General features: G+C 34.0%; 1 protein-coding gene across 1 annotated transcript in view; it reads right to left on the reverse strand.

Moving 5' to 3' along the window:
- Positions 1-15,453, reverse strand: part of Csmd3 (CUB and Sushi multiple domains 3) — a 1,053,984-nt gene that overhangs the window by 44,434 nt on the left and 994,097 nt on the right. The window contains exons 54-58 of the mRNA XM_087898772.1: positions 13,448-13,621; positions 9,250-9,423; positions 7,828-8,013; positions 4,764-4,937; positions 2,402-2,584 (exon numbers count right to left, since the gene is read on the reverse strand). Of these exons, the coding sequence (XP_087754898.1) occupies positions 2,402-2,584; positions 4,764-4,937; positions 7,828-8,013; positions 9,250-9,423; positions 13,448-13,621 (891 nt within the window). The remainder of the gene's footprint in view (positions 1-2,401; positions 2,585-4,763; positions 4,938-7,827; positions 8,014-9,249; positions 9,424-13,447; positions 13,622-15,453) is intronic.

Here is a 15,453-nt window from a genome sequence, read left to right on the forward strand (position 1 = left end):
TCTATGTACCCACTCAAACAAACAATGCTGACATCTATCAAGTATTTAGTTCTACAGAAAACAAATGGCCTAAAATTCACTTATGATGAATGCTGCAATATCGATAGCGCTTTAATTGTCATTACAATTAAGAAGACATTAGAAGATAATATGAAACTCCAAAAAGCTGGATATCAACGTTTTGAATTTTGTTCAGCTACCTCGTTCTTTCCCTCCACTTTGTATATCACTTGACTTCCCGAAAGTTGAAATCAGTCAAGCTATAGATGATAACTCTCTTTACTAGAGCATGAATACTAATCTTAAATATGATGAAAACATTTCTACAATAGAGTCAATCAACAGCAGAAGAGTGTCATATGAAAACCATTCCCTGCCTCTAAATCAGTGCATTGGGTGCACCATTAGGTAAGTCTTCTAAGCAACTTTTCAAGTTTTCCTTTTAATATGAAGCAATGATAAGAATAAAGTAATTCTTTTAGGGCATTTTTAAATTACATTTCAGAGTCCATCCAATATTAAGCATGCATTAATATCAGTTATGAGATTAACACATTACTAATCCTAGTAACAAAATTTGTGCTCTACAAATAGTAAGTTGATGTATTTTACTTCCATTTGTAGAAACATGGAAGACAAACATAATATTGTGAGGTTGATGTGAGAACAAGCTATTTTCCTACTTTGTATAATACTGATAAATAGGATAAAAAAAATTCTGGCAGTATTTTTAAATTTTCACCCAAAATGATTGCTGATTTGTGTATTTTTAAAATTTAATTTATTTATTTTACACCTCATCTGTAGTTTTCCCTCCCGTTCTCTCCTCCACTCCCTCCCCACTCCTTTCTGCCCCTCCCCCATCCACTCCAGTCTTCTGTTTCTGTTCAAAAAGGAGAAGACTCACACGGGTATCAATAAAACATGGCACTTCAAGTTGTCATAAGACTAAGCTCCTCCCCTTATATTAAGGCAAGGAAATCCAGTGCAAGGAATAAATTCTCAAGGGCCAGTTAGAGCATTAGAGACAGCCCCTGAACCCATTGTTAGGAGTCTCACAAGTCGAACAACCTACAAACTGTCACATATACGTGGAGGGCCTAGATTGATTCCACACAGACTCCCTAGTCGTTGGTTCAGACTTTATGAGTTCCTATGATTCAAGTTCGTTGTTTCTGTGGGTTTTCTTGTGATGTCCTTGAACCTTTTAGCTCCTACAATCCTTCCTTCCCTGTATTCATCAGGAGTCTTCAAGGTGGGCTTATTATTTTACTGTGTCCTGTATCTGTTTTCTTCACTTACTGGATGAAGGACAATTGGGATACTCAGTTTGACCACAGGAGGTAGCCAGTTTAAGCCACCTAACCTTTATCACTAGGAGCCTTACATGGGATCATCCTTGTAGTTTTGTGGAAGTTTCCCTTGCATCATTTGGGGATCAAGTTTATTTTGCTTGTTTGGTTTTTGGGCTTTTTTTCTCATACATTAGGTTCCATCCAGTTTCCCCTTCCTTTATTCTTTCAAGTCCCCCCCATATATCCTCTCTGCAATTCTACTGATCCTCCATTTTCCTTCAGAAAAGAGCAGGCCCCCAAGGGACATCAACTAAACACACATAACATGTTACATTATAACTAAGAACAAACACGCATACCAAAGCTAGATAAAGCAATCCAAGATGACAAAAAAGAGTATACTGTTTTTAAATGAATAATCAAACCTGTTTCGATATAATTATTATCTTTAATAATTCCCTGACAGAACAGTGCCAATAAAATATTGTTTTAAGATGGAAATCTGAAAGTTATAGTAATATTAGTATAATCTTATATAGCAATGTAATAATATAGTAATAGTAACCAGGTGAATTTGAATACACATCAAATTGGAATGTCATACTGGTCAGCCTTTCATTGTTGTGAAATAGTACCCGACATTTATGACTTAAAGCATAGGATTTGTTTGGCTCACAGGTTCAGAAGTTGTAGCATAAAGTCAGATGACCCCACTACAGAAGGTTGTGACAAATGAGAGCATCGTGGCAGTGGGTAGGACTGGCAGAGCAAAGAGTCTCACTTTGAGGTGTCAAGGAAGGAGAGAGGAAGACTGGAGCCCATACTCACCCTTCAAAAACATGCACCTAGCTACCGACTTCTTAAAATAAAGCCCATCTTCCATAATCATACCACCTCCCAATATTCTACTGAAATTTTAATTTGTTGGTGGTTTTAATGAAACCATTAAGGGGGCCAGAGTCTTCATGATCTAATTCAGTCACTGGAAATATCGTCATTGGCACACCCAGATATATGTTTTATTAATTCTTCAGTTCAATATAGTTGATAACCAGACAGCAGTACGAGTAGCACCCTTAGTAGAGCTCACTCCAACTTGAGATTACCTTTGCATTCTGGCTGTCTCCCAGTCCAGCTGCCATTGGATAAACAAGTTCTTTCTTCTGAACCATAAAGGATATATCCAGCATCACAAGCAAAGCGTACAGTACTTTTAGTTCTGAAGTCACTTTCCTGTCTAGAGCCATGACCAGGAGTGCCTGGATCCCCACACGTACCAGTAGTATCACCTGCATGCAGAAAAGAGGAAATTAATTTATTATGATATGCATTTATTAAGTTCACAAATTTGGTCAATTTGGTGAGTGCTGTTTTCACATATCTTGACTGCATAGAAATGTATTTCACGTGACTAGAGTCACAGGAAGAGAAAACACAAATGAAAATAAATGATGCCTGTGTGTCAAGTTATTTTTCTTATTGGAGATTTGTAGACAGAATTTTAAATAGATTATGGATATTTCTTTATTGTTTTTAGAATCTAGCTAATAATGGAACTTATGGGAAATTTATAAATAACGAAACTATGGATTCAACGGACAATGCATTGACAAAAATTAAAAAGACTGGATTCAGTTACCACAGAACTCTTTCTCTGAATCACCTAATTATTGATGCGTTTTCAGTTGTTATTCTGGAACTATGGTATGCTAGATTCAAGTAAATCTCTTAACAGAATTATTCCTATACATTGAAAATGATCCCTTTTTAAATTTCCTCTTACAATGACTGTCAGCAACAAGATAGCAACCAACTGCATTTTTTTTCATGTATGAAAACACAGGAAGTAAACTCTGAATAATCCTGAGGTGGAAGCTGGGTATCATCTTTGCAAAAGAGTGTCCCTCATCATTCTCATCACTAGAATCTTATGCTTTGCTTTAAAGGTTACTGTTTTCTCACTCTCTACACCACTGAGCTTTCTCTTACCACAGGATCCATGGTGACTCTGAGAGTACTTAGATCACTTTCTGGATACACTTTCTGACATGTTCTGACACGTTTTATGTGGAAACTTTTCTCAAAATTTCTCTTTTACATGTGGTGTTATGCTAATCACTACACACATTCTCAGGACATTATTCACTGTTTAGACATATGCAATAGTTTATTCTTCAATTTGGTTTTAGGCTTTTAATATAATACATACATAGGGAGGGGATGTTTACATATACAATTGGTCTTCTGGGAATTTATTTGTTATGAGTAACTTAAAATAAGAACATTTTTCATGGAAGGCACTTTTAAAATAACTCCGATTGGTAGCTTAGATTAGAAGTGCCAAACAATCACTGTGCAGAGAAATGCCAGTGTTTAGAAGATGGGATACAATTTTTTTCACCTTTTCACCTATAAAGGGAAAGCAATGTAAAACTAATACTAATAATTTGCATGTTCAATCTCTACAAAGTAAAAATTATATAAAAAGATAGATTAACATGCAAAATTTGAGTTGCCTAGAAAAATAGCATCATATGTAGTTAATGGGTGAACATAAATAGTTCAATGAAAGATCTATTCGATATCTAAAGGTTATAAATTTCTGAAGAAAACAAATAGGATATAAATCATAGTAAAATTCATGAAATATTCTGTCTACTGGTTATTAATAAAATAGCAGTTTCATATTTATTAATTTAAATATAACTTCAATAGCTATAAATAGTTAATATAGATGATATCCATAATAAATAACATTAGTATTTATAAATTGCTTTCATAAGATTTATTAGGTTATTTCAATTAAAAGCATTTAGGAATTTTTAAAAATTTTGCCACTAAGTAATCATTGTTTAGAAATTAAGATAATTGAATTCTGATAAAACTTAATCATATAAATGTTCCTTCTTAGGAAAAAAAAGATTTGTACTAAAATAAAATGTCTACTTTATCATAACAAGTTGAACAACCATTATGAATCCGTAGAGAAACATGTTCTAATACTACATAACTGTTTACATGGGGTACAGCACAATCCAAAACACATACTTAAAATTTATTATCTTGAGCAGAGGTTCTCAACCTGTAGGCTGTGACCCTTCGGGATTAATGAACCCTCTCATGGATTCATATATCAGATATCTTGCATATCAGATATTCAAATTGTGTTTCATAACAGTCGCAAAATTATATTTAAGAATTAGCACTGAAAATAGTTTTGGGGTCGGGGTCACCACAACGTGAGGAAAAGTTAAAGGGTCACAGCATTAGGAAGGTTGAGGACCACTATTCCGGAGATTCCGCACTCCTTTGCTTGTCAATTTCCATTACCCTACAAGTGTCCTAAAGAATGATTTCAGCTTTCACTCAAAATTTTTCCGAGGAACGCTGGAGTCCTTAGAGAACGCTCTATGGATTAGTAATCATGGTATAATTTATGACACACACTACTGTACTTCCCAGCGGTACCTGAACAATGAGGCTGAGAGCCACTCCAGTGTCCATTTAGCTGGCAAGTCCTGGAAGCCTGGCCTAGAAGAGAGCGCTTCCCTGTGCAGGAATAGTGAACAGTTGACCCAAAAGTATACTTCTCTCCAGACAGGACTGCATTAGGAGGAACGCCAGGGTGTCCACAGTCAATCACTACAATACATAATTATTGAATATAAAATTTTTTTATATCTCCTATCGAACCACCGAAATCAGCTTGTTTACAAAATAGAAGTAAAATTTCTCTTAGAACATGTTAAAGCCATTTCCGTTCAGCAGTCTGAAGATCACATTTGACCAACGTAAGGAATGACTATATGTGAATGCAAAATCAGAAATTTAGTTAAAACCTTCTGATATTTTATTTATTTATTTATTTTAAAATTTTCAGTTCTCAACTGTAAACTTTCTAGGTGGCAGCATTATATTGCAATGTCGAAAGATTAGAGATACCTTTCAGATGGACATATCTCAAGATCTCAAAGACTCTAGAAAACATACACCTCATTTTTAGAAAATTTAGTTTATTAAATATAAATAGATGTCATAGTTATAAGAACTATTGGGTTAATTATCCATTCTAAGAATTAGTTTAACAGGGACATGTAAGCATGTAAATTTGTATTTGTGCTAGTGTAACGAGGTGTACTGGTAATGACTTTAACTGGAGGAGGTTGTACGATTTCTTTAGAACACTGAGGTAGATGGGCTGAATTAAAAAACAAGGAAGTCAACCATGACTAAAGGTTAAATCATACATGAATTATGAGACAATATTTTGAGAATAAAATAGATGGAATAAAGGTGTTCTATGATTTACATTCGATCTGTGAGTCTAGGACCAATTTATACAAAGAAAAGTTTCAGGAGCTTGACATTGAAAATATTTTCCATGCACAGTAGAATCAAAATGCAAAGACAGAAACTTTTGACATTAGGGTATATTCATTATTAAATCCATCTTAGAGAAACATGCAAAGCTATTCATTTCCAGATCAATAACATATGCAAAGGAGGCATGAACTTCAAAGATGACCTTGATATTTAGCAAACTTCTATAATGTGACATATTAATCAATAAAACAAAGGTCTATTGGTACTAAAAAGTAAAATAAATCTGAAGAATTTAAAATTTACATGTTCTGAAATAAATTTAATATTATTAGTTTGTATAATGATCATGTAAGTAAATTATTCACATCATTGGGTTAGTCTACTAAAAGAAGTAAAATATATCTTGCTTAACAGGTCAAATAAATTAGTTACATAGAAACAGAAATCTTATGGAAGGAGTGAAAATTTTGCTTCTCTGGAATACACAACGTTGTCACACATTTTCATTAGAATTTTCCTCTTAAACATAAAAGAAATTCCTCTCAATTATCATGATTTTAAAATAATTTTATTATTTATTATATCTAAAATTTACTTGGAAAATCATTTCTTAACAGTTTAATCCATCCTTTTATAATTTTTCTCTATTTGACACTTGTTAGTTGACTGAATCAGAATTTTATTCTCTTATATCTTCAGCAATTTTTTATAACATATGTAATATATATATATATATATATACATACATACATACACACGCACACGCACAAGTACAGAGCTCAGAAGACATCCTGTTTAGACTCACTTTACTCCTTCCACCTAATTGCTTAGATCCCAAGTCTATTGTTTCTGCTATGCTGTGAACTTACAAGGACTAAATTTCCCATGAACTTCTGGTTCTTCTCTTTAAATGTCGGAATACATTGAACACATCCTTATTCTACTACATCCGGCTTTCTATGCATGAGTTCTAAGGTTAGAAGTTAGATTATTGTGTGGAAAGCATTTTTACCCAACTGAGCAATCTCTGCAGACTTATTAAATTATTGTGGATTATATATAGTACTGTATTTGTGTTTTAAGCTTCTAGTGAAAAATATAATAGAAGTCAAGGAACTTTTACTGTACATTTGTGTACTTTTTTGTTCATATTGTACTTTTATTGTTCAATGTACATTTTGGTGAAAATAATGTGTATTATCCATTAATAAAGCTAGACCTTTGTAGGATGAATATGGAAGGTCTATAACTTTTAATTAGCACTGCTTTTTGAATCTCCAAGTATTGTGAAGAACCAATAGCTGCTCATATTAACACTAAAGTAGAATTAAACAACAGTTTAATATCGATACAAAATAAAAATACCCATGTCTCTAAAACAATAATATTACAGAGAGTGAATGATATCCATACAGAGAATGAGAGAAAAATAGCTATCACATTAATATTTGTTGTGCATCAGTTTCCTATAAGATAAAATCATGTAGGAAAGTTCATTGAGACACACTGTTCTAAAGGGAGGTAAGACATTCTTTCTGCATGGAAATTCTTTCAGCTAAGGAATTAGGAAGTCCCTGAAACTGATCAGATTCTGTAATCATCTCCCTCCCCAAGTAAACATAAGAAGTGAGGTTAGCCAGGAGACACTCTGAAAGAGCTAAAAGAGGCTCGCTCACATCAGCCAAGCAACCTGGAAGGCGCTGTGAAGGGCTCCTGCTATCTGAGCTGCCTACAAACCAGTTCTTTATGTAAGTTGTACAATGTAGTCTGGGTTTGCAGCTTTCTTTAGCTTTCACTCATTCAAGAGTGGATTTTAGGTGATGCACCTGACCATGATTCTTTTCTGTTTCTGTTGTCACCGTTCACTTATTTCACCGAACACAACTCCATTGGTCGTTTGCATACTTTGGTCAATGGTGGGTTCCTCTCAGGGTTAAGCAGATGTCTCTTCCCTTCTCACTAGCGTGAACAATAATATCATAGAGTATTATAGAAAACTATATATTTTAGTAAAAAATGATATTATGAAAAACCATTTAAGCAAAGAATCTGCAAGACATATAGATGTGTAGTTTTGAAACAGTCAATATAATTTAATTCAGTCAATATAATTTCTTAAGGTGTATAGTTTTGAGTATAGGTTGGCAATAAACGTCAATATTATTTACATGACAGCGTTTCATAGGAACAATTCATATTATCTACTTACTGATGCATTCTGGCAAAGGTTTGTCCCATTGTCCATTTGGCTGACATATCAAAACTGAAGAGCCAAATAGAAAGTATCCTGGGTTACAGTCATAGAATACCACCGTGCCATAGGTGAAATTCCCATGTTCTATTTTGCTTTCTCTTTTGGAATTGGCTGGAATCCCAGGATCAGAGCAGTTGACCACTAAATCAGTGGAAAAGCATAAAAGGTAGCTTGAGAATAATGTAATTAGAACTAGATGCAACTCAGTTGAAATTTTTAAAAATGTAGTTTCTGAAGTAAATTTAATTAAATGAATGACATATTCCAGAAATTTAGCAAATCCATGAACCACTGAAATAATTGTCTGAAATTTGTGTAGGTAGAAGCATAGAAAAAATTCAGCAATTTTAAGGATCATAGCAATTCATAAGAATTATGCTAAATGTAAATTAAAGAAACATCCCAGTTAAGCTATTTTTTTCAAATACTAAAGAGATAGTGGTGGTATATTATTATTATTTGTTATTATTATTATTATTATTAATTTATAAAAATTTCCACTTCCTCCCCTCCTCCCAATACCCTCCCACTCTCCCCACTCCCTCTCCTCCTCCCTCTCCAGTCCTAAGAGCAGTCAGGTATATTATTATTTTTCACAAAATGATCTTTATCATATTTCATTTAAAAATAATTTACTAAGGAAGATTCTTTTAATCTGTTACTATCTGGTAAGCAATGAAAAGAACTTACGCAAATAGCATGGAAATCCGGGGGCATTTTGCAAAAGTACAAAGTCATAAATTCCAAAAGCTCATTCCAGTGCTCATGAACGGAAAAGAAATTTAAAATGATCTTGAGTACTGTATGTATGCCCTCAGAAATAGCTGTAGCTTAATAATATTAAGCAGAAAGAAAGTCCTATAGTTCTAGACATACAAATGAGGACAGGGAGAAATGTCATGGGGGTCCATTTTACGTAAAGAACTACGGGGAACTAATAACTGCCCTAAGAGGGAGCAGTCTTTCTTGGGATGGACCTTAAATTGGTTAAGCAATATAAAGTGATACAGTATTAAGCCAGATACACAAGCATCTAGATCAGCTTCTGCAGGGTGTAGTTACTTATTTGTGCATAAGGAATCAATCCCTACACATTGAGACTGAAGGGAGGATGTAGGAGGGGCTAGAAGGCTCTGAAGTGAGGAAAGTAAAGGAAAGAAATGATGTAATTATACTTTTAAATGAATTATAAGTAAATGGATGAAAATAAAAATGGAAAAAATTAACAATTAAAAACATGAAATGAGAGGACACCAATATTCAAACCTTTTGTTTTATTAGCAAATAACCCCTTACAGTTTTGCCTGAGCTTGTCAGATTTATCACCTATACACATACTGCTGCATGACCCCAGAAGGAATGTGGTGAGCTGGTTACCTTTGCACACAGGTGGGGGATGGCTCCACTGCCGGTTGGCCTGGCACTGAGCCTTTGTTGGCCCTTGCATGATATACCCAACATTGCAAGAGAATGTTACCACATCATTAAAGTTGAACCCATTTCCACTTGTTCTTCCGTAAATTGGACTACCCGGGTGACCACAGCTAACAGCTAAATCATTGGGGAAGAGGAGAAAAACAGTAAAGCTTATCAATTATCACATGACGATTATCTTTCTTAACTTCAAAGTAAAGAAATCGCTTACTACATGGATACACGCAAAGTATTTTTTACTAATAAAGATATAGAGAATCAGTAAAATATATTGGGGTAAACAAACTATAGGATTATAGGATTGTGTGTTTTTTAGAGACTGTTGTGTGTGTAACAGAGAGGGAGAGAGAGAGAGAGAGAGAGAGAGAGAGAGAGAGAGAGAGAGAGAGAGAGATTCATGTGCATGTATTTGCACATGTGTGTGCAGGTATATGAACAGAAGCTAGACAAGGGTGTTGGGTGGTCTCCTCTGTCCTTCTGCCATTTTCTTGTCTCTGCAGCTCAAACCTTTTGACCAGGCTGGTAGGCTGTGAGTCCTAGCAATCCTTCGGTCTCCCATAACCCTGGGGTTAGAGACTCAAGCCAGACTATACCTTACTATCTACATGGGAACAGGACCAGAGCTCAGTTCTTCATAGTTGTCCAGCAAGCATTTTTTTGTGTGGGTTGTTTTTTGAGACAGGGTTTCTCTAAGTATTTTTAACCATTAAACATTTCTTAATCCACTTAGTTATGAAGGTTTCAGTAAAGCCCAACATATGTTTAATATGTCACATGCTTGCTTTGTTCTATATAGCTGTTTGATGTTGTTTCTCGCTTTTGTATATCCTGAAATAATGCTGAAATACAAAAAACAATTCTACATGATAACATGCATTTTCGCCCCTAGATGCCTGCAGTAAGGACAAAGTAACTGACAAAGTATAACTTGAATAGTTAATTTTAAGGGCTGCAATACTTGTATTCATTTTTCAATGTAATTTTGAAATCATTACTTTGATTTATTTCGAAGAGGTATCATTAAAATTTAATAGACAAAAGTGTTGGAGTCTTAACAAGACAAGATCATGGAGACCGCAGGAACCAGCGCATGGTGCTTCTCTAGCAGTCTCAATCATGTTTTGAAATAAACAGTGCTACTATTCTTCAAGTCGATCAGTCTTACTGGACGTTATTTGATAATTTAACTCTTCTACTTGGAAATTATATGCTCAGTGGAATTATTTGGATCATTTTAATATGATGATCCTTGCATTAATTTTATGAGGTGTTGGATTTTCCCAAAGCCTGCTCTTCTAGGAAGTGTGTCAACTCACTCTGCTAATCAGACCACCCCAGGAATGAGGCTTCATCATTGGGTACAGAAAAGACTATAGCTGTTTTTAGTGCTTTCTAAATGACCCAGGGGCAATTACTCTTCAGCTACATTGTTAATGTCAACCACTGACTTGGAAATTTAACTGTATCTTATTCTTGTTTAAAATTATCAATAAAATAAAACAATTTCTCCCCTTAGGGACTCTTCTCATTTATAGTCCTAATTATTTAAGAAAAAAGACAGTGCCATTATTTGGTCATGTCTGAATTTAGATGAAAAATTTAAAAAGATCTAGAGCAAACACAAGACAAATACTGCTCTATTTAAGTTACCTAGCAGTGGTGGTGATGATGTGTCTGTTTTTAGGATGAGTTTAAATGTTTACTATGCGTTTCTTACCCAAAACCTCAGAACTCAAACACATTTTCCATGAAATATGCTATTTTTTAAAAAATTGACAATGATATAATTTATAAATATTACTTAAATTAGTAATTGATTAAATAAGTCTTTTGTTTAACTCATATTAAAGTAATCACGTTTTCTCTAAAGCTTGCAAAATCTCTGTTCATAGCCTCTGATGCTGCAGTTGAAGTATGCGATGTCTATACTGCCACTCACTAGACAATACTCTTAAAACATTAAAGTAATTGAGGATGGTAGTTATTAGGAGAAATTAAATGTATAATTAGGTAAAGTGTAAATGGGTCACAATATCACACATGTACATATGGGCATTAATGATAATAAGAAAAGGTAATACAATTTTGTGCAGCATTTAAAATAAAGACAAAAAACTACAAAGACAGAAATAATATGAAGAAGGAAATGTGGTTTATGGAGTCCAGCTCATCTCCAATACCCAGTTTGAAAGGAGCTGGGCTGGGGATTGGTCAGTTTTCCTTGGCAGATACGGAATGCATGGGAACTGAAGGCACAGGTGGTTGTGAGAGAGAAATGCTGAACAAGGAACACCTGAAGCCAAAATTCACCTCATACTCTGCCTCATAGAAGCCATCTGCCTTAAGCCCTCACCTGCTAGAGCAGAAAAGTGCTGCTCTACATGGGATCCTTTACATGCACACACACATGCATGCACACACACATACATACACCACGCTGAATTCTGCCCAGTGTTAAGGCATTTCCAGAGTATATGATACACCTCTAGCCCAAGAATTCAAATATCAGTTTAGGACTCATGAAACAATGATAAGAAGAACACTTTGATCTTATTCGTGGTGCGTCAGCCCAGCTAGCCTCAAAGCTACTTCAGCCCAATCTCCTTCAGTGCGCTGCTCTCTGCTTTCTGATTTACAGTAGCTCATCCCCTTTGCACATGAGCGAGCCGTGTCCAGACGGCCTTCCCTTTCCTCCTCTGTCTTAAAGTTCTTGTGCATTGTTGTCAATAATGAAAAGAAATGAAAGATATCACCATTGTCAAATTCATATTGCAGGTACAGGAAGAGACTCCTGATAACTCCCAAGCACAGCTGTAATTATTTAAGAAATTATAATAAAGTTAAAAAAATCAAAATCCTTTTTTTAATTTATTTTATATTTTATTTGTATGGTGTTTTGTATTTACATTTGCCTGTGTGCCAAATGCATGCAGTGGCCACAAAAGATAGAGAGTCTGAATCTGGAGTTGCTGGTTGTGAGGTTACTATATTTGTGCTGAAAATCAAACCTTGGTTCTCTAAAAGATAAGCCAGTGCTATTAACCACTGTGCTATCTTTCTAGCACCCTTATCTCTTTAATGCACAATTTCATACATAAATTCATTAAAAGCTTTTTCTTGTTGTTTTTTGTTTGTTAATTTGTTTGTTTGCTGTTTTTTTCGAGACAGGGTTTCTCTGCAGCTTTGGAGCCTGTCCTAGAATTAGCTCTTGTAGACCAGGCTGGCCTCAAACTCACAGCAATCCACCTGCCTTTGCCTCCCAAGTGCTGGGATTAAAGACGTGTGCCACCACTGCTCGGCTCAAGAGGTTTATTGAAATGTTGAATGTGTTCATTTAAATATAATTTTTAAATATCCAATCATATATGTGGTCAGTTTTATATTTGTAGTAAAATATTTTAAATATAGTTATAAAAACTTCCTAATAATGGTCAAACTATTTTCATCACTTATCACAACGTATTATTTCTATGTCACATATATACTATTGATATATTTAAGAATATGATGGTTTCTGAAGCTAAAGGGAATCGTAATGATAAACACTTTCAAGTGTTTATGAAATGTAGTTCTGAAAGAGCAAATCACTTGACTTAACTGACATAATTAGCAATGAATCTGACACCAGCACAATGACTCTGCCTTTTCCTCCACTAATTACAAATCATCAGGACTCTATTTGATGAGCTATAGCAGCCTAATTACTAAAACACATTTACCAGAAGAATTTACACTAGAAAAAGCTTTGTAGTCTCACATCACAAGAGTGTTGACATTGTTACAGTGGTGTCAACAACTTGAAAACCTTATGTTAAAAACGTGCTGAGAGTATGCCATACTCACACAAATATTCTCTTGTAAATATTTTCAACAAACGCTGAGGTTCTGAACTTAAATTATGTCTTCGTGAAAAATCTAAAGAATGTACAATTTAATATTATCCCAATATATAGTTTTATATGATCCTGAGAGATTTTTGCACAGCAGTGTACCTGAACACAGTATAAAATTTAATTTCCATGGTTACCTAAATATTGTAAATAAATAAATAAATAAAAGATTTATCTTGTTTAGTGAACATGATTCATTGACTATTTCAGAAGACAGGAGGTCTCTACTTTCTTTTGCCATGCTTACTTACGCACACAGGATGGAAGCTGACCAGACCAATTGTGATCCTGCTGACATATCCTCACTGACGAGCCAATCAAACGAAAGCCAGGATTACACTGATACACAACCGTGTCTCTGTATCCATAGTTTTCTCCAATGACTTGGCCGTTCACTATGAGTTCTGGAATTCCACAGTGACCCGCTGAAATTTGTCAAATAATGTTTTAATAATGTAACCGAGGATTTTATTTATTATTTATATGCATAATTAGATTTCGCATTCAACCAAGTGAGTATAATCCCAGCACAATTTATGTGTTCTATTTAGAAATTAAAATGTTATATAATTATCACTTTTTACATTCTTTTCCTTTAAGAAGAGAAAGATAAAGGAGATAGATCCAACCTCCAGGCTGAGCCACTAATACTGTCTAATGAGATTTTGCATTTTAGAGGGGAATCTACTACTGAAACTTCTAAAGCTGGGCAATCCCTAACTGCTTTCTGAACATTTATAATACCCGCAGATAAGTATAGTCATTGTCTCTCATCAAATAAGCTTCTTGAAGCAGATAAAAATTACTACTGTAAGATCAAATATGTAAAAATCTAGAGAAGAACTGAATACAGGTGCAGAGCCACAACTGATACATCAACAACCCTACCTCTACCTCAAGGCTCTGGGAAATTGAAGAAGACACAGAACAATTGTAAGAGATAAAGAATTCAGAAATTTGCCATGAGATTATGTTCATTATCTGACAGGGAGGCTGCACCTATGAAATCTCAAGAAAATGGCTGCCTAAACACGACCTTAAAATGATACTATCATATAGCATGCTGTCATGGATGGGGGAAACCTCACAAGGACCCAACCCTAGATTCATGTATAACTAATCAACAACTGCCAAGAGAAGAAGTATTGGTCTTCTTCAGGGATGAGCCCTATAAATGAGTACCTAATACCATGTTGTTGATAATATTATATCAATATTAAATATAGCCAGACAATTGTATTTATATCTCTCTAGACATATTTATGTAACAGTAATCATTTAAGTAAGAGGCCATAGCTTTGAGAAAGAGTGGGAGAAGAAGATGTGTGCCATAGGAATTGTTACCAAGGTGAGAGAAAATTTTGTAGTATTTTAATTAAAAATAAAATTAAAAATCAAGAATATAAAACCATACAAAATAAACAGAATAAAATAATTAAGTCAATTTCAGAAATAATAAAAAATAGAAAACAAAAATATATACTACTGAGTAATATTAAATAAAATCTCTTCTAAAGTATCAGCAAAATTGTTGAGTATAAACCATTACACATAAGAATGACAAAGATACACCAGGACAAGGCCTACAGGATTTAAAGCATAGGAGGATACTAAAATCTTTATAATAATTCATATCAACAATTGAAAACAAATAGAAAAAACCTTTAAAGTTATCTTTCAAACCTAATATATAAAAAAGTACACAGTAATGAAAAAGTAAAAATAGAAGGAAAGAGGAATAACATTGAGAAACAAAAATAAAAACTATGTAGAGATAAATGACATTACACATACCTAAATGTATGTTTATATATTAATAATTGTGTTTTAGAAATTCTTCAAACTAATAAAGTGAATTTAACATGCTTGTAAAAATTCTAGAAAAATCTTTCAACTGATTGCTGTTGTATATACTAGTACCCAACATTTGAAAGAAGTAAATTTAATACATACTACTGAAATTCTGAATTTAGCAAGTAACACACAAGATCTTTGTGCTAAAATTATAATATTACTATTATAAAACTTAAAGAAAAAAACAAGTATTAAATAGGTAAACATTGCTGAGAGATCAAATGTTTAATACTGATACATGTCAAACTTTCTATATGATTCTAGAGCTGAAAAACCACTCTTGATTGAGTTTGACAAACTCTAAAACTTAGTAAAATGATATAAATTATTTTCATGAAAATTTTAAAACAGTGTTGATAATTATAGGAGAAAAAAACAGGCTTAATCTTACATCATAAAAAGT

This window comes from Myodes glareolus, chromosome 19 (assembly GCF_982192425.1).
Source record: "Myodes glareolus chromosome 19, mMyoGla1.1, whole genome shotgun sequence".
Taxonomy (NCBI): domain Eukaryota; kingdom Metazoa; phylum Chordata; class Mammalia; order Rodentia; family Cricetidae; genus Myodes; species Myodes glareolus.